The 19102-nt window shown below is 43.2% G+C and overlaps 1 protein-coding gene across 5 annotated transcripts in view; it reads right to left on the reverse strand.

Annotated features, from left to right (window-relative positions):
• nlgn2a (neuroligin 2a) overlaps positions 1-19102 on the reverse strand; it is a 259071-nt gene that overhangs the window by 12880 nt on the left and 227089 nt on the right. For all 5 annotated transcript variants that reach the window (XM_051722820.1, XM_051722812.1, XM_051722784.1 and 2 more), the window contains one exon: positions 1646-1831. In XM_051722820.1, the coding sequence (XP_051578780.1) occupies positions 1646-1831 (186 nt within the window). The remainder of the gene's footprint in view (positions 1-1645; positions 1832-19102) is intronic.

Genomic DNA, 19102 nt, shown 5'->3' on the forward strand with positions numbered 1-19102 from the left:
TTTTTGTCGGCAGCGTAAATATTTATTATTTAGTTTTTAATGATGACATTTTGTGCGAAAAGTTTTCAGTTAAAATATTCACAGGTTAAATATACAACCATATGAAATTGCATCCCCGCACTGTTAATGCAACACATTTATTTTCAATTAGTGTAATTCAGCTTGCTTTTTTATTTAAAAGACATTTGTCATTAAAATACTTGAAACTGAGAAATGTACAGGCCATAATTATTCCTTTCCGGCCACAAAACTGTACTTTTCATTTGCATTATTTCATTAAAAATAGGCAGTGTACTACGTTTTGGGACTTGTACACAGGATTAGCTTTTTATTCAAAATTCAAAAAATATCAGAATTAAAACTTTCATTGATATTTTAACATTTTGTATTTCCATTAATTTTAATAAGCTACTTTGGTGCTACATTTTGTATAGTTTGGTCCCTTTAAATAACATACCTGGTTTGTGCACATATCAGTGACAGGATGAGGTGGCTATGGTTATTTTAATGGCATGTATGTTGTATATTAAACATACTTTGTGTACACACAGGTAACAATGAAGTGTAAGATAACTGTGATTTGTAAATGGGATGGAATTACTGGGAGCATTATCATGTCAATTTCAATGCAACTCTACAAACTGCCAGCTGGAGTTGCATCAATGGAAAAACATGTCAGAAAAAAGAATGACGTTTAAGTATTACTTTTCTCTGATGCTGAACTGATGCTCAAACAACATTATTCAGTGATTATAGAGGTAATATGGTGCTAATGCCATCTTGCATTGAAATACAAGCTCTGGCACTCTCTCTCTCACCCAAAAAACTAAATAATTTCTCTCTTGTACCATTTTCTATAACAAAAACTTTACTTTTCACTTTTCTTCTTATTCTCAAATGAAGTGTAGAAACATTTCCGAAGGGCTCTTCTTTTCCTTGTCCTGCCCACGTTTCTCTCTCTCTTTGGCTTTTTAATTATTGAAGACCATGTTACCTGATTTCCCAGGGAAATCAATATGTAGCTATTGTAGCTTTGTCTCTGCTAACACAACATGCTTTTCTCTCACACCGTCTGCATTTCTAATTGCACACCCACCCACACAATCCCACCTGCAACTGACTAGCAAGTAGCAAATCACGGTTCATGGCTGTGATGTGGCTAAAGCCTATATGCTATTTTAAGAAATGGAGGAGCCTTTTCATAAGTCCAGCATCATCTTAAATCTTCAATTGGAAATCAAGTGATTTCAAGGGGTCTTTATTTGTTTATCCTTCCTGTTTTTGTTGGGATGGATTTCATACAGGGCATTGATGTGGGCTGAAATGACATGGTCTTTGACTCCAGAGATAATGTTTGTCATGGCTTACCTGACATGATTGACAGTTGAGGGCTGCAAGACTGACGTTAGGTGAGGATGACAGTGATGATGAAGATGGTGGGAGTGAAGATGGACTTTTGACAAGGAATTCAGAGAACAAAGTTAGACAGGACGGTAAGACACTTTGTGAGGTAAATGTAAACACACGCCATCTAAACACCATTAACAATCAAATGGAAGCATGTGCAGAGACACTATTAGTTTGTTAATGGATTAAACACACACACACACACACACACACACACACACACACACACCTTTCTTACCCTCAGAGTGGTGCGACAGGATGAGAAGGTTGACACATGACGCTCCAGCCCCAGAGCCAAAGACAGTGATCCGCTCAGGGTCACCACCGAAGTGTCCAATATTCTCATTCAGCCAACGCAGTGCCTGGATTTGATCCAACAGGCCATAGTTTCCTTTAGCAGACTGATCTCCTGTGCTAAGGAAACCTGCAGTTGAGAAGACCAAAAAGGTAGGGTAGGTTGAAAAAAAGTGCAGGGTAGGGAAGAGGAAGGTTGGTTTAGAGGAAAAGAAAGATAAAGAGAGGAAGATTAGTTAATGGAGAGTGTATTATGTACAATATGTGCATCTCTTTGGCAAATATTTAGCAATCTAAACCATACAGGTGATGTAGGTGATTCTAGTACCTATTTTGGGGCCATCGCTGTCTTTCATCTTAGCCCCCTAGCAATGTAATACCATGTAATAACAAAATGCGTGCATAAATCATCAGACAGACAGGGTTCAAACCTGCAATTTCTTGCATCTAGAAATATACCCTTGACCAACATATTTCTCAAGAGCACGAAGGCGGAACCCTAAGGCTGATATCCAATAGAATCGCCCCTGGTCTGAGCAAATAAATTAATCTATAAAACAGAAGGGAATTGCTTGACACTGAGAGCAGAATGTATGCACATTAAACAGGAGAAGAAGAGAGAAAGGAAAAGACTGAGAAAATACAGAAGAGCTGCCAAGTGACCACCAAACTCATTCAATAATGTCTTAAAATGTCTTGCTTAATAATGTCTCAACAATGTCTTGCTGATCAAATGGAGTTTAGATTTTTGTCTCCACTCTCCTGAATTTTAATGTTGCAACTGGGACATAAAATCCAGCATCTGAACTGCAGTCTGAAGACAGCTCTATGAACCACAGGTCTGCAACATACTGGACTTACAGAAAAACTGAGTAAAACAACTGCCGCACATAGCAGTGTTAGAATAGAGGTGAGAGGTTGTATGAGACAGTACAAAATATAAAGATAAGAAGAAGAGAGAGAGGTTTTTGAGATAAATGGGTGAATGAGGGGGTACTCTAATTTGAAAAAACTGTTTCATCTGTCTCCAAGTCACCAGGAACTCTACTGATCAAAGTCTCACAGGCATACACAGATGCATACACTCATACACTCACACACACATAACACACACACACACACACACACACACACACACACACACACACACACACACACACACAGAGAGAGAGAAGTATATGATAACATCTCCAGAGCATATGCAGAAATACTTCAACGTTAAAGGTGGAGTAAGTAATTTTAATCCAGTACACTTTTTGTCAAATTCTGCGATTATCTCTTCACGGTCCGCTAGCTGTCTATTCTGTGTGTGCGCTGAAAACAAATCTTGTGTTTGTATGCAGCCCTGGCTCTGTAAATGGGAAAATAAACAAAGTGGATCGGACCGATCCACACAACACTATTGCGCGTGCATGAATTTGGGGGGGGGGGCTTCTGAAGGAGCACTGAAGGGAGGGTTGTGTTTGTTTGGCTGTTGAGTTCAAAAATCAACAGCCTGTCTCAGGAATAGATAAAAAAAATCATCTAATTTAAGAGGGTTTGAACTACTGCTAGGTAGGTCATATCTATAAGGGAGGGGTTACTTTGTGAACATAGGCAACTATGAATCTGAGTGGACATCCATGACGTGTGGAGTCCCACAAGGCTCAATTCTTGCACTGCTCCCAAATTGCGTACCATAGCTATGTAGACAATACCCATATTTACCTAGCCATATCGCCAAATGACTGCAGCCCCATAGACTCTCTGTGCCAGTGCACTAATTAAATGAATAGATGGATGTGCCGAAACTTCCTCCAGTTAAACAACGACATGACAGTGGTCACTGTATTTGGCAACAAAGGCAAAATTCCCAAGGTAAACACATACCTTAACTCCTGGGGTCTAAAGACAAAAAATCAAGTAAGGAATCATGGTGTCATTTTGGAGGCAGACCTTAGTTTCAGTAGTAGTCACACCAAAGCAATAACCAAATCAGCCTACTATCATCTCAAAAATATAGCGAGAATTTGGTAGGGTGGACTACTGCAATGGACTCCTCACCAGCCTTCCCAAAAAGACCATTAGACACCTGCAGCTCATTCAGAATGTTGCTACCAGGATTCTCACCCAAACCAAAAAAATCAGAGCATATCACTCTAGTCCTCAGGTCTATATACTGGCTTCCAGTTACATTTGGAATTGATTTTAAAGTACCATTACTTGTTTATAAATCACTCCTAGGCCTAGGACCTAAATACACTATAGATATGCTTGTTGAATATAAACCTGACAGACCTCTCAGATTATTAGGATATAGTCAGTTAGTGAGACAGCATTTAGCTATTATGCCACCTGCTGCTGAAAACACATCTGTTTAGCTGTGCATTTATTCACTGAGGACTGTGCTACACTGATTGCACTGCATCATTTTATTTCAGTATTCTTTTTGTTTTTTATTCATTTTAATATTTATATATATACTACTTTTTATTTTTATTTCTTGTTCGTTGGTTTTAAAATGAATTTTGTCACGTATCTTCTATTTATCATTTTTATGTAAAGCACAATGAATTGCCATTGTGTATGAAATGCTATATAAATAAACTTGCCTTGCCTTGCCTAGGTGTTTAAAATCAACATACAAAACAGCTGCTAGAAAAAAACACACATTTGTGTAATTGGACCTTTAACACAAAACCATATAGTTACTGATATATAGCCCTTGTGACAGCTTCCCCATGTCAAAACTACACCCGGTTTCCGCTGTATGAAACACACAAAGGTTCTCTCTTACTGTTATCATCTAGGACCTTTCTTCTGGGTTTCTGTGAACTATCATGACACTACCTAAATTATGAAGTGCTGTGTGACATTTTGAGGTTGCTGTGAGATGTGAGAGGTTAGATTATGGTTGTGGTGTGACAGTTAACAACACAGATTTGTCTATCACAGAGTATTACAGATCTACAAACAGACATATACTTGTAGACAAATACATTTTTCTCATAGAAAATAAAACAAACAAAAAAGAGATCTCTTTAATACAGTTTCTCAGTTGTTTCTCCAAGACAGCAGGTAAATTAAATGGAGAGCATTTGGAAAAACTGCTTCTCAGATTTTTCTTCTAAGACAATTATTCCAGGAATCTCACATGTGTCTTCTCTAGAGTTTCAGATGAGATCTCAACAATGTCTCAAACTGTGCTCAGGTATGCCAAGATACGTCTGTAAAAAAAGGTCAAGTTTAAATATGAACTCAAATATTTTCATTTAATTCTTCCAAAATCAAATTATCCGAGCTACGCTATCCACATTCATTTTAGAGCTCTGTACTCATATTTTTGTCAACAATTGTCTCGTTTGTGTTGTCTTTATTTCTCTTCAGGAAATTTAGGGGAAAAAGTCCTAAAATCTATCTTAGGAGGTCTAATATCTAATCAGGAGACATACTGATACTTAAATTAATCATAAGTAAGAACTCAATTAAGTTTCTTGAGCTATGAAGCATAACCTCTGAGCAATAAAACTTTGCTCTGAGTCGGTACAGAGAGACAGCACAGACAGATGTTTTCATTTTAGGACCGATCTAAAGAAAAAGAAGCTGTCACAGTGTGAGTCCAACATCAACAACTAATGCATGTCATTCAGTAAATCTGGAGTTTTATGTAAACTATACAAGCTTGCAGCTGTACCCAGCACGCATACTGTGTTTTACAACCATTAGTCACGCACACACTTAATGTACAACATAAATGAGTACAAGTTAAGTATCTAATTATTTTCTCTATATAATGAAGATAAATTGCGATGTATTGCTATTGCAGCAATTTCAGTGAATTTAAGTTAAGTGTATAAGTCCAATACAATGTTAGAGCTTTGTTGTATTCAGTTTATATTCACATACAGAAATTGATGAAATAGTTTGATTATTCCTGGAAGAGCATAAAAATAGGCTGTTCAAAAACGTCACATCAACGAGTGTCAGTTGCGGAAATTAGATTATCTGTGGTTGTTAAGATATATTACGTCACTTTTAGTAAATCTCTCACTGCAGGTAAATGATTTGCAAGTACAGTAAACTTGCTAAAGCACGTTTGTTGGCCTTAAAACTTCCCTGTGAACCTTAAAATAACTAAATGAAATTTTTGGCCTGAGCTTTGTGAGCAGCCATTAAAAGCGGCACGGTCATTACCAAGATTTCACCCCCTAACATCTTCAGCTTTAGATTTATCTTCATTATCGTTATTTCTTGGCTCTGTCAACCACATTATCCTGGTGAAGAGTGTGTATGTGTGCACTGCAGTCAGTATGTAAATGACTCTGTAAAATTGGCTCTAAAAGAATCCTGAGAATAAATTTGGACCTGGAAAATAAGATGTGGTTTCATGTCGGTGAGTCAGTGCCCACTTTTCTGATTAGCTTCTGTGCGTGTATGTGTGTGTAGGTGTGCGCAAGGCCTGTTGAACATCATTCAAGACCATTCAAGACATAAATGGCATTTAGGACCATTTTCTACAGTGGCTTTAAAGAGATCATTTGCATTTACAATACAGCACAACCATTTATTTTAGATATCATCATAATGTTAAATTGTACCTATTCTGACATTTGACATTTGTGGATCCACTTTAAAATGGCCCAGGGGTGCACAACACAACCAAACTAGCAAAGCAAATAAAAGCTGAAAACACAATGGAAATAAACCACAACACAACAATATAAAGCCAAAACAAAATGAAAAAGCCACAGCAAAACAGAAATAAGCCACAATACAACAACATTAAGCCACAACACATTTAAATTAACAGAAGATACATATTTTTTGAAAACTGCATTTTAAGTAGTGTAGCAGTCTGACTCGTTGTTTGCGAGATCATGAGACTGTTCAGAAGAAGGGGACGGATGGCAAAAGGGGAGTACAGGCAACGATTGTGAGCCACTTCGAGGACTGATGCTAGAAATTTCTTTTTGATTAGAAATTGATACCTGATCTGATACCTTTGGAAATGTTGAATTAAGTTATGTTCAGTAAGCGTTCTGGTAGAAACCCATTTAGGTATGCGTTGTTCCAGAGCACTTCAAGACAAATAATTACATCATTACAAATATTTCAGCTCATGAATGAAAGGGAAGCCAGCTGACCTGCCCAAGGTTTTCTATAAACAGACGGTCTTATTACCTCATACCATGCTTGCCTCCTTTTTAATTTGGCTGATCTTGTTAATGAGTGTGTGTGAGTTGAAATGGTGATATCAATGCCACTGTACACAGAATATACAAAGAAAGTCATAATTTGTATATAAAAATAATGAAAGCACTGATTTTGATGTCATACAATGCTGAGGGGGAATTTACTTATAATGAATTTTGCTCCAACTGATAGTGTTGGTTTTTTGCACACACTGCCTGTGTTGTTTTAGCACCTAATTCACTAAAGAAATTATGCAAATCAGGAATGGCACAAATGCACACATCAAATTTGTGCTGAAAGCAATTTGCACAGTGCAATTCCCCATCTTGTGGGCTGCTTCTGAGCACAAGGTTTTGGAGGATGCAACAGACTACTAAGATCTGGCACACTTTACTGGGACTGTACAACATTGCTCCACAGCTGTGATCCAGGCACTTGAATAAGCTATTTAGAATAGAAAATGCTGTTTATTACATCATAATGCTTAAAATGAAAAAAAAAAAAAAAAAATTCTGTGCACTTCTTGCGAACATTAATTGAGCCAGGAAAATAGGTCTAAGTTTAATGAGTAAGGCAAAATCTACACTCATTAAACACTTTATAAGGAACACTATGGTCCTAATAAAGTGCCCGACATGGTCTTCTTCTGTTGTAACCCTTCTGCCTCAAGGTTTGATGTGTTGTGCAGTCTGAGATGCTATTCTGCTCACTACAATTGTACGGAGTGGTTATCTGAGTTACTGTAACCTTTCTGTCAGCACGAACCAGTCTGGCCATTCTCTGTTGACCTCTCTCATCAACAAGGTGTTTCTGTCCGCAGAACTGTCGCTCACTGGATGTTTTTTGTTTTTGGCACCATTCTGAGTAAACTCTAGAGATTGTTGCGTGTGAAAATCCCAGGAGATCAGCAGTTACAGAAATACTCAAACCAGCCCGTCTGGCACCAACAATCATGCCACGGTCAAAATCACTGAGATCACATTTTTTCCCCATTCTGATGGTTGATGAGAACATTAACTGAAGCTCCTGACCCGTATCTGAATAATTTTATGCATTGCACTGCTGACACACGATTGGCTGATTAGATAATCGCATGAATAAATAGGTGTACAGGTGTTCCTAATAAAGTGCTCAGTGAGTGTATAATAAGCCTAATTTACATAGAAAGGAGGCATTTTTTTTTGTTTTTTTAAAGAATGTTTTTAAAGAATGACAATAACAAAATTTAAATACCGATGGGGCAGTCCTTTCTTTCAGCACATTTAGCACCTAGTTAAACTGGATTGCAGGTGGTCAGTAAATAAGATGCAGGTGCATGCATTCAAATAAGAGTGAAGAGTGAATTTGTCTCAATGTCCACTATTAATCTGAACACATGTAATGTAATGTATTTCCGCAGTACTTTATTGTTACTTTTTAAAAACACAAATACTTGGTGATGAAAAACTGTGTGTTAGTGGGTGTGATGAGAGTGCTATAGAAACTGTTTACTGGACGCAGGCAAAGAGATGTGTGCATGGATCTTTATAATTGTTCTGTTGGATCTGAGCTGGGATTGAAACCAAAATAATGGCTTGGGAACCCCTTTTTCCCTTTTCCTTTCTTCTGTTCTGAGGTCTTTCTTTTTATTTCTCTCTCGCTCCCTCCTTCTTCCATTTACTCTCATTTGCTATGCCCTCACACACTCGAGTGGCCCTCCTGCCCAGGGTAATGGGGGGTGAAATAGGGGTGACAACAGGCATTTGTAGCCCGACACTGCATGATGGAACACGCACACACCTCCACAAGTGCACTAAATGCCAGTGTGGCAGCCACAATGTGTGCATGCAGTATCAGAACTTTATAAAAGAGTGAAGGGATAGTTCATTTAAACACACACACACACACACACACACACACATGTTAGTGTGGAAATCTTTATGAGAACTCTCAACAGACATAATTGTTTTTGTACTGTACGAACTATAGGTTCTATCCTCTAAACCTACCCCTAAACCTAATCCTCAAAAAAACTTTCTGCATTTTTACATTTTCATAAAAAACATTGTTTAGTATGTCTTTTAAGCAATTTGAATTATGGGGACACTAGAAATGTCCTCATAAACCACATTTACAGCATAATACCCTTGTAATTACCAGTTTGTAACCTACATTTTAACCACCGTTGTAACCACCACCGCCCCCCATCACACACACACACACACACACAGCACTGCAGATAAAAAAACAGCACTTAATTAAGCCCCATCTGCCAGGCTCACGCAGCTCAGGAGCAGATGTGCTCACTGTTGAAGTGAACTGTGTATCATCACTCCGTTTGTCTCCAAATTTAGGTACTCCAGCTCACGCACATGCTGCTGGTGCCCTCATCTGGGTTTGTCTTGAAATGCCCCTTTAGCCCCCTTTTGTTGTTAACATTCATAAATTCAGATAGAAATTCAAAGCTGATGGGCCAGACAGACTTTTTTGCATCAGTTGCAATTCTTTGCCAAGAATCACATGAAAATGTAAGGCCTTGACTGAAATGACAGCTTTTGTGACTCAGTGAATCAAATAATAAATATAAAAATCATTTTCTTTTGAGATCAGAGGACTCCGTGGGTGGAACTGGGGATGGTTAATTATTAATAATTAACATGCTTGCTCTTTTGTGTTCAACAGAGGGCGGTTGAAGTATAAATACCTTCACTTAACATCACAACTCTGTCTTTCTCTAACTCCTCTGAACTTTTGTCCATTACTGTCATATTTTGTGCAGCAGTGCGACAGATTGACCCTATATAACCGCCTCCCTGAGTGTGTCCGGATGGCATCATGCTTTAATGGCTGCATGACTTCCAGTGATCCCACACTGTGTTTTCTCCCTCAGCTCTGAACAGTTCCACCTCTTTCTCTATTCTTTCACTGCACTCAGACCAGCAATGGCTCAGACACTCAAACTAAACTTAGTGTTTTTCAATCATATGCTCTAGTTCTCTCCCTTGCCTTTTTGCCTTGCAGCATAATTCAAAAATGCAAATTATATGATAAACTACAATTCATTTCAATGGTTCAGATTGTGGCAGTTTTTTGCCGAATGTGGCGAATAGTGGAATAAATCTGTCTGATAACAAGCTGTGTGCTTGATAGGCATTAAATAAAGAGGCACGAGAGTATGAGGCTAACAGGGATTAAATTCATCTGTTTGGTGTAAGAGGTGGAGGATCCAGGAAACGTGACTGGCTACTCTTTATGTGTGCTATGCCAGTGGCAGTACATCTGCAACTTTTTATAAAGCCATATAACCATATCTCCTTTATCTGTTTCTGAATTCCCCCTTTTATTTTAAACTACCCTGATAAAAAACCTACTAGGAGTCACAATTTCCAGTGGCTCTATGATGGAAGTGAAAGCAAGCGATGGACTCATGCATTCATAACTCACTCACTCTATAAATAAATGAATGCAATAAACATTAATGTCACAGTGTTTTTCTTCATTATTGGGAATGATTCAGCAAGAGAGAGAAGGTGATCGAAAGATGTATTCACACACACACATACAAGACCTTGACTCCTGTTGAGCCTCTTAGAAATTCAAAAATCTTTCATAATATTTTGAAACTGGCTGACATTTATAAATGATTATCTATAAAAACAAATGGCTCATAAATACAGATTAGAATCCCCATGATTTCATATTTCAGTGGTTATATTTTACAGTGTGTGTCTAACAAAAGAAAAAGAGTGAGAAAGTGAAAGAAAAGAGGTAAAAAAGAGAATGTTTTGCAGTAGAGAGTGGAATGTAAATGCAATAAAAGTATAAACTGTGCTTTACTGGTGGAGCATGTTTGGGTCCATATAGATTGTTAGGACAGAGAGAGACAGGTTAGCTACATGACATTTCAGCGAATGAGCGGGTATGTGTACTCTTTACCATACAGAAGTTTTTAAGGTTTTAAAAAAAACAATGACACTTGCATAGTCTAGTGTCTTGGAGTGATCTTGAATTTTTGTGTTTACCCACAGTGTGTAGGAAACAGCACAATGCACCAGTGCTACCAGAAAATACACAGCTAATACGCATCTGTCTCTATTTTTCACACAACAAACAGAAACAAACAAATACAGCTTCACTAAGCATCTCTTCACTGAAGAACAGGGACTGAATGTGGAATTATTCACACACCTGATACTAACCACTTGTCAAGTAAAGTTGGAGTGGTCTAACTCAGCATTTGACCCCTTGACCAGCATATACTTTTTGAATTATCACTCCGTGTGTAATCCATACATAAATGCCGAACAGATTGCATTAGTGTGGAGAAGTTAATTTTAGTTTAGCAAATTGTTTTTATCCAGTGCTTCAATAATATAAATTCATTTACTTTTGTGTTTGTGATAATTTATGTGATTTATTTTTATGTTGATTCACAAACACAACTGATCTGATGTCTTACCACACATGAATGGTGTTTGTAATGCCAAAATTGGCGGAGTAAGACTGAGTTTATTTAACGAGCCCCGGGGAACCTGTCCATAATAGAAACTAGAAACTCTCAGAAATGCCTGTTAAACTCAGAAATATTTGAGTCTGTCAATGATGGAGGGCCTATAGCTCTATCAGCATCATGCGGAAAAACATGCAGCTCTCTTCAGATTTTTACACCATGTTAAATACATTTGCAATCCATGCTTCTGAATTTGTGGACAAAAGCACCACTCAAACAATTAGACCAATGTGGCCGCAAGACAAACCTTGAAAAATGTTTACTATAAAAACTAATAATTTTACACACACACACACACACACACACACATATACATGCATATATATATATATATATATATATATATATATATATATATATATATATATATATATATATATATATTATATAAGAATTACTATATAAAGAGTGCTTCCCTCGAGGCTACAGGGCTCCAGCTTTGAGGCTTTCCAAAACTGAGTGGCCTTGGATTAGACCATGCTTTCTTATGACAAATAATTAAGAAAGTTTCTTAACACTGCAGATGTATAGCTGTAAAATAATAATCGGTGATTCTCAATCGAAAGGCTGCAGCCTAGTTAAGTGTATTTAGTTGCATGGAATATACTGTATAGTAAATAGGTCTATCAGTTGTATAGGACAAAAAAAGAGTAAAAACACACATTCATACACTGGAAGCTGCAATATTACATTGTCCCCATTATAATATTATTAGAAAAAACTTTACACAGCTTTTTTAAATGCATGTGATAGTTTTGTCTTGTCTAATGTTAACCATTTAAAATTCGAACTGAACTTCGAACTTAGTGGCTGTTTGTTTTTCTGCAACTTAAACGATATGATGTCCCTTTGTTTATGATTACTAAGGCTATATGAACAGCTTCTCAACTGCCCAATCGATTTCTGTCTTTCCGCCCCAAAATTTAAGACCTCTTTAAATAAAAATGAAGAGTTCTGTTGTATCATTTAAGATATTTAAGACTTTTTATGACCTGAAATTTTGGAAAACTGAATTTAAGACATTTAAGACTTTTTAAGGATCCACGGGAATCCTGTGGTAACAATGGTAACAATGATGAAACGGTAACAGTGACATAATGGTAAGAGTGAAATAATGGTAATAGTGAAGAAACAGTAAAAGTGATATAATGGTAACAGTGATTAAATATAAATATACAGTGACATAATGGAAACAGTGATGTAACAGTAACAGTGAAAAACCGTTAACAGTGAAATACACTCAATGAGAACGTCATGGTTACTTGTGTAACCTCCGTTCCCTGATGGAAGGAACGAGACGTTGCGTCGATGTAGTGACACTAGGGGTCACTCTTGGGAGCTCGAGACACCTCTGGTCTTTGATAAAAGGCCAATGAAAATTGGCGAGTGGTATTTGCATGCCACTCCCCCGGACATACGGGTATAAAAGGAGCTGGTATGCAACAACTCATTCAGGTTTTATGCTGAGGAGCCGATATAAGGTCCGCCCATTTCAGCGGGTAGTTCAGCGTTGTGGCAGGAGGGACACAACTTCTTGTTCCCTCCATCAGGGAATGGAGGTTACACAAGTAACCATAACATTCCCTATCTGTCACTCACTCGACGTTGTGTCGATGTAATGACACTAGGGGTCCCTATACGAAACGCCACAATTGGCTGAACTGTGTTACCTGAACTGGCAGTGTGTGGTGGGCAGACTACTGTGTGCCTCATAGCCAGCACACCAGGTCGACACGTAACCTCCCCCAACATAGTTATGAGTGTCGAACGGCCCTTTTTGGGGACAAGTCGACTACACAAGAGATAGAGACAGGCTTAACCCAGTTGTGGCCTCTTTTCCCCTTCTCTTTCTTCCACTCCCTAAAAAGAAGGGGGATTATCCGACTGGGCCGCCAGGTCTTGTGAACACTACTGGGAATTAATGGTTCACATCTTCAGCTCAAAAGGAGGTGGAAGGCGCTATGTGCAAGCGATACACCCGGCCGGCTATCCCGGGCTTATCCGCTTGTGTTGCGTGCCACTACCTGGGACGAAACTGGTTCCACCGGAGGTTGTAAAACCTTGCAAAGGTGTTGGGTGTTGCCCAGCCCGCTGCTCTGCAAATGTCTGTTAGAGAGGCACCCCTGGCCAGGGTCCAGGAAGCCGCTACACCCCTGGTAGAATGGGCTCGTAGCCCTACTGGGGGCGGCATGTCCTGGGCGTGATATGCCATAGTTATGACATCGATGAGCCAGTGGGTGATCCTCTGCTTGGAGACAGTGCTTCCTTTCCGCTGTGCTCCAAAGCAGACAACGAGCTGCTCAGAGATTCTAAAGCTCTGCGTGCGATCCAAATAGATGCGTAAAGCACGCACCGGACACAGCAACGACAGGGATGGGTCTGCCTCCTCCTGGGGCAGCACTTGCAGGTTCACCACCTGGTCCCTAAAAGGGGTGGTGGGAACCTTGGGCACATAGCCCAGTCGGGGTCTCAGGATCATGTGAGAGTAGCCCGGACCGAACTCCAGGCATGTTTCGTTGACAGAGAACGCTTGCAGTTCTCCTACCCTCTTGATGGAAGTGAGCGCAGTCAGGAGGGCAGTCTTCAAGGAGAGTGCATTAAGCTCAGCTGACTGAAAAGGCTCAAAGGGGGCTCTCTGTAGACCCTGAAGAACTACAGAGAGGTCCCATGAGGGAACGAGGCGTGGTCTGGAAGGATTCAGCCTCCTGGCACCTCTTCGGAAACTGATGATCAGGTCGTGCTTCCCTAAGGACTTACCATCGACTGCGTCGTGGTGTGCTGCTATGGTGACAATGTACACCTTCAAGGTGGAAGGGGACAGCCTCCCTTCCAACATCTCCTGCAGGAAGGAAAGCACTGATCTGACTGCGCATCTCTGGGGGTCTTCCCATCGGGAAGAACACCACTTAGCGAACAGACGCCACTTAAAGGCATACAGGCGCCTCGTAGAGGGGTGGACCACTTAGGTCTTCTGCGTCCCATCCAGGGGCCAGACATGGAGATTCCAGAGGTCTGGGCGCGGGTGCCAGAGGGTGCCCCGTCCCTGAGAATGAAGGTCCTTCCTCAGGGGAATTCACCAGGGGGGAGATGTTGTGAGGAGCGTGAGGTCCGAGAACCACGTCTGGGTGGGCCAGTAGGGTGCTACCAGGACGACCTGCTCCTCATCCTCCCTCACCTTGCGCAGAGTCTGTGCAAGTAGGCTCACTGGGGGAAATGCATATTTGTGTAGGCCAGGGGGCCAGCTGTGTGCCAGTGCATCTATGCCAAGGGGAGCCTCGGTGAGGGTGTACCAGAGCGGGCAGTGGGAGGATTCTTGGGAGGCGAACAGGTCCACCTGTGCCCGTCCGAATCGACTCCAAATCAGCTGGACCACATGAGCATGGAGTCTCCACTCTACCCTGAGGGTAACCTGCCGTGACAGCGTGTCCGCTGTAGTGTTGATGTTGCCCGGGATGTGAGTGGCTTGCAGCGACTTGAAGTGCTGCTGACCCCAGAGGAGGAGACGGCGGGCGAGTTGTGACATACAACGAGAGCGCAGACCACCTTGGCGGTTGACATATGCATAGCAGAATTGCCAACAACTCGAGGCAGTTGATGTGCCAATGCAGTCACGGACCTGTCCAGAGGCCGCGGCTGCGTGCCCTTTGCAAACAGTGCCCCAGCCCGTTTTAGAGGTGTCTGTCATGACCACGACGAGCCTGGAGACCAGTTCTAGAGGAACACCTGCCCGTAGAAATGAGAGGTCGGTCCAAGGGCTGAAAAGACAGTGACAGACCGGCGTGATGGCCACGCGATGTGTCCCATGGCACCATGCCCATCTCGGGACTCGAGTCTGGAGCCAGTGCTGAAGCGGCCTCATATGCATCAACCTGAGTGGGTTGGCCACCGCCGAGGATGCCATATGCCCCAGGAGCCTCTGAAAAAGTTTCAGTGGAACCGCTGTTTTCTGTTTGAACACCTTCAAACAGGCCAACACTGACTGGGTGCGCTCGTTCTTAAGGCGCGCCATCAAGGAGACTGAGTCCAACTCCAAACCGAGAAAAGAGATGTTCTGAACCGGGAGGAGCTTGCTCTTTTCCCAATTGACCCGAAGCCCTAGTTGGCTGAGGTGTGAGAGCACCAGGTCCCTGTGTGCGCACAACATGTCTCGAGAGTGAGCTAGGATTAGCCAGTCATCGAGATAGTTGAGAATGCGAATGCCCACCTCCCTTAACGGGGCAAGGGCAGCCTCTGCAACCTTCGGGAAGATGCGAGGAGACAGGGACAGGCCGAAAGGGAGGACTTTGTACTGATATGCCTGACCCTCGAATGCAAACCGCAGGAAGGGTCTGTGTTGAGGAAGGATCGAGACGTGGAAGTACGATCCTTCAGGTCTACCGCTGCGAACCAATCTTGATGCCGGACGCACACCAGAATGCGTTTTTGCATCAGCATCTTGAACGGGAGTCTGTGTAAGGCCCGGTTCAGTACTCGTAGGTCCAAGATTGGCCGCAACCCACCGCCTTTTTTTCAGTACGATGAAGTAGGGGCTGTAATACCCCTTCTTCATCTCAGCTGGAGGGACAGGTTCTATTGCGCCCTTCCATAGGAGGGTAGCGATCTCCGCGCGCAAGGTAGCAGCGTTTTCGCTCTTGACCAAGGTGAAGTGAATACCGCTGAACCTGGGCGGGCGCCTGGTGAACTGAATGACATAGCCGAGTCGGACGGTCCGGATCAGCCATCGCGACGGATTGGAGAGCGCGAGCCATGCGTCCAAGTTCCGCACAAGAGGGACCAAGGGGACAACGTCGTCAGACGTACCAGCAGGTGGGGCCTTGCGGCGGGGCGGAGCTCGAGGTGCCACACCACGTCGTGGTCATGCTGAGTCTAGGGACATTGAAGCACTTACCTGGCTCCTTGTGACCACCCCTGGAACAGCCTGGGACAGGGGAGGAAGAGGCCTGTCCTCGTAACCCGTGGAGACTGCCACATCGGGGGTGGCTGTGTGCCACAGCTGGGCGCTCAGGGGCAGAAAGGCCACCGCTGGAGCGCCAATCCTGCAAGAAAACAACCAGTGGACGGTAGTCGTGGTGACCGTGCACACCAGGTATGTGACCCAGGGAGGAAGGAAGCCGCTCTTTTGCTGAACTGTTGGGTACCGCAACCACTTGGGCATACGGCAAAATCAAACAAAAAGGCAACAAAAGATTTTCCGCCCGGCCCTCCACCATGGGATGGAGTGGTCTTTTTACCAGATCCAGGTGAGTGGGTTCCCTCGTCTCTGGGTTGCCTGTCTCAGGGGCGCTTTGATGACCTCCGTGGGTTCTTATGTGCCGGCTGTGAGACGGGTGGTGTTTGCTTCCTGCGGGCGGGCTGCGGTGGAGCCGGTGCAGTCACTACAGGGGGACGAACTTGGCGACGAGCAGATGGGGTGCGGGATCTTGAGCTGCGCCGGGGCAGGATGTGCCGGATTGACTCCGTCTGCTGCTTCACCGCCGAGAACTGCTGGGCAAAGTCCTCGACAGTGTCGCCGAATAGGCCAGCCTGGGAAATGGGGGCAGCAAGGAACCGTGTCTTGTCGACCTTGCCCATCTCGACCAGGTTGAGCCAAAGGTGGCGCTCCTGGACCACTAGTGTGGCCATCGTCCGCCCAAGAGACCGCGCCATGACCTTCATCACTCAGAGAGCGAGGTCGGTCGCCAAGCGCAGTTCCTGCATCAAATCTGGGGCGGAACTGTCCTCGTGCAGTTCTTTCAACACCTTGGCTTGGTGGACCTGCAGGGCAGAGGCGGCTTGTCCAGCAGCGCTATAGGCTTTAGCCATCAGGGATGACGTGATCCTACAGGGCTTGGATGGGAGCTTAGGGCGTCCGCGCCAGGTGGCGGCGCTCTGCGGGCATAGGTGCACCTGCCCCTGGCCGCCCCGCCATCGAGGGTAGTGAGAGCGGGGGAAATGCGGAATCGGGGCCGGGCAGTAAAAGGTGCCTCCAACGATTTCGTCAGCTCCTCGTGCACTTCCGGGAAGAATGGCACTGGAGCGGGGCGTGGCTGCTTTGAGCGGCGCCGTGAGCCCAGGAACCAATCATCAAGCCGCGAGGGTTCAGGGGAGAGTGGAGGGTTCCACTCTAACCCAACACTCGCAGCCGCCTGGGAAAGCATGTCCGTCATTTCGGCATCGGCCTGTGACTGGGCAATCGTCCCCGAAGTGGGAAGCCCAGCTGAGGCTTCTGCGTCTGACTGGACAGGCCTGCTCTCTGATGCTGCGCTCAAGAGCTCATCATCTTCGCGGGCTCCGAACAAGAAGCCAGACTCGCCGTGAGACGAGCCGGCGAACTCATCTGGAAGCCCGATTGGGGCAGACGAGCGTGCTGGGGAATGGGAGGTCTGCGGGGGGGGTACCCGGCGGATCCGATCCCATTGGGGTCCCCAAATTGCCCGCAGTGCTAGCCACACTGGCCTCATACCTGTAGGTAGAAGGACCGAGGTGGGGAGCCACTGGGGTTGCCATGGTCATGTTCTCGCAATGAGAACATGAACCATCCACAAACGCTGCCTCCGTGTGGTCGCACCCAGACACGAAAGACAGCGATCATGACCATCCGAAGTTGAGAGATAATGACCGCAACCAGGAATATCTTTAAAAAGACGAGTCTTAAAAAAGACGTTCCGTGTGTGCCGCTCTTAGAGAAATATATACTCTTTTAGAGGAAAAAAGCTCTTTCAGAAAATATACTCTCTTGTTTTCTGCCAAAGCGCCCAGGGGCGTTCTCTACAGTGCACCAGTGCAGAGGAGGGAGAAGCCGCTAAAATGTGCCGTCAGATCCAGCAGAGGTGAATGAACAGTAGAATTCAGCTCAATGAGCATGATCGTTCAGCTCCGAAGAGAAAATCTGAATGAGTGGTTGCATACCAGCTCCTTTTATACCCGTATGTCCGGGGGAGTGGCATGCAAATACCACTCGCCAATTTTCATTGGCCTTTTATCAAAGACCAGAGGTGTCTCGGGCTCCCAAGAGTGACCCCTAGTGTCACTACATCGACACAATGTCGAGTGAGTGACAGATAGGGAACTTTATTAGGAAGACCTGTACACCTACATAATCATGTGATTATCTAATCAGCTAATCGTGTTGCAGCAGTGCAATGCATAAAATCATGCAGATACTGGTCAGCAACTTCAGTTAATTTTCACATCAACCATCAGAATGGGGAAAAAATTTGATCTCAGTGATTTCGACCAAGGCATGATTGTTGGTGTCAGATGGGCTGGTTTGAGTATTTCTGGAACTGCTGATCTCCTGGGATTTTCACACACAACAGTCTCTAGAATTTACTCAGAATGGTGTCAAAAACAAAAAACATCCAGTGAGCGGCAGTTCTGTGGATGGAAACGCCTTGTTGATGAGAGAGGTCAACGGATAAAGGCCAGACTGGTTTGAACTGACAGAAAGGCTACGGTAACTCAGATAACCCCTCTGTACAATTGTAGAAAGCAGAATAGCATCTCAGACTGCACAACACATCGAAACTTGAGGTGGATGGGCTACAACAGAAGAAGACCACGTTGAGCACTTTATTAGGACCATGGTGTTCCTAATAAAGTGTTTAGTGAGTGAAGTAATGGTAACAGTGAATAAATGGTAACAGTGATGCACTGGTAACAATGAAGGAATGGTAACAGTAACATAACAGTGTCTTAATGGTAACAGTGAAGTTACAGTAATAATGATGTAATGGTAACACTGACAGTTTAAAAAAAAAG

Source organism: Myxocyprinus asiaticus, chromosome 2 (assembly GCF_019703515.2).
Source record: "Myxocyprinus asiaticus isolate MX2 ecotype Aquarium Trade chromosome 2, UBuf_Myxa_2, whole genome shotgun sequence".
NCBI classification, from domain to species: domain Eukaryota; kingdom Metazoa; phylum Chordata; class Actinopteri; order Cypriniformes; family Catostomidae; genus Myxocyprinus; species Myxocyprinus asiaticus.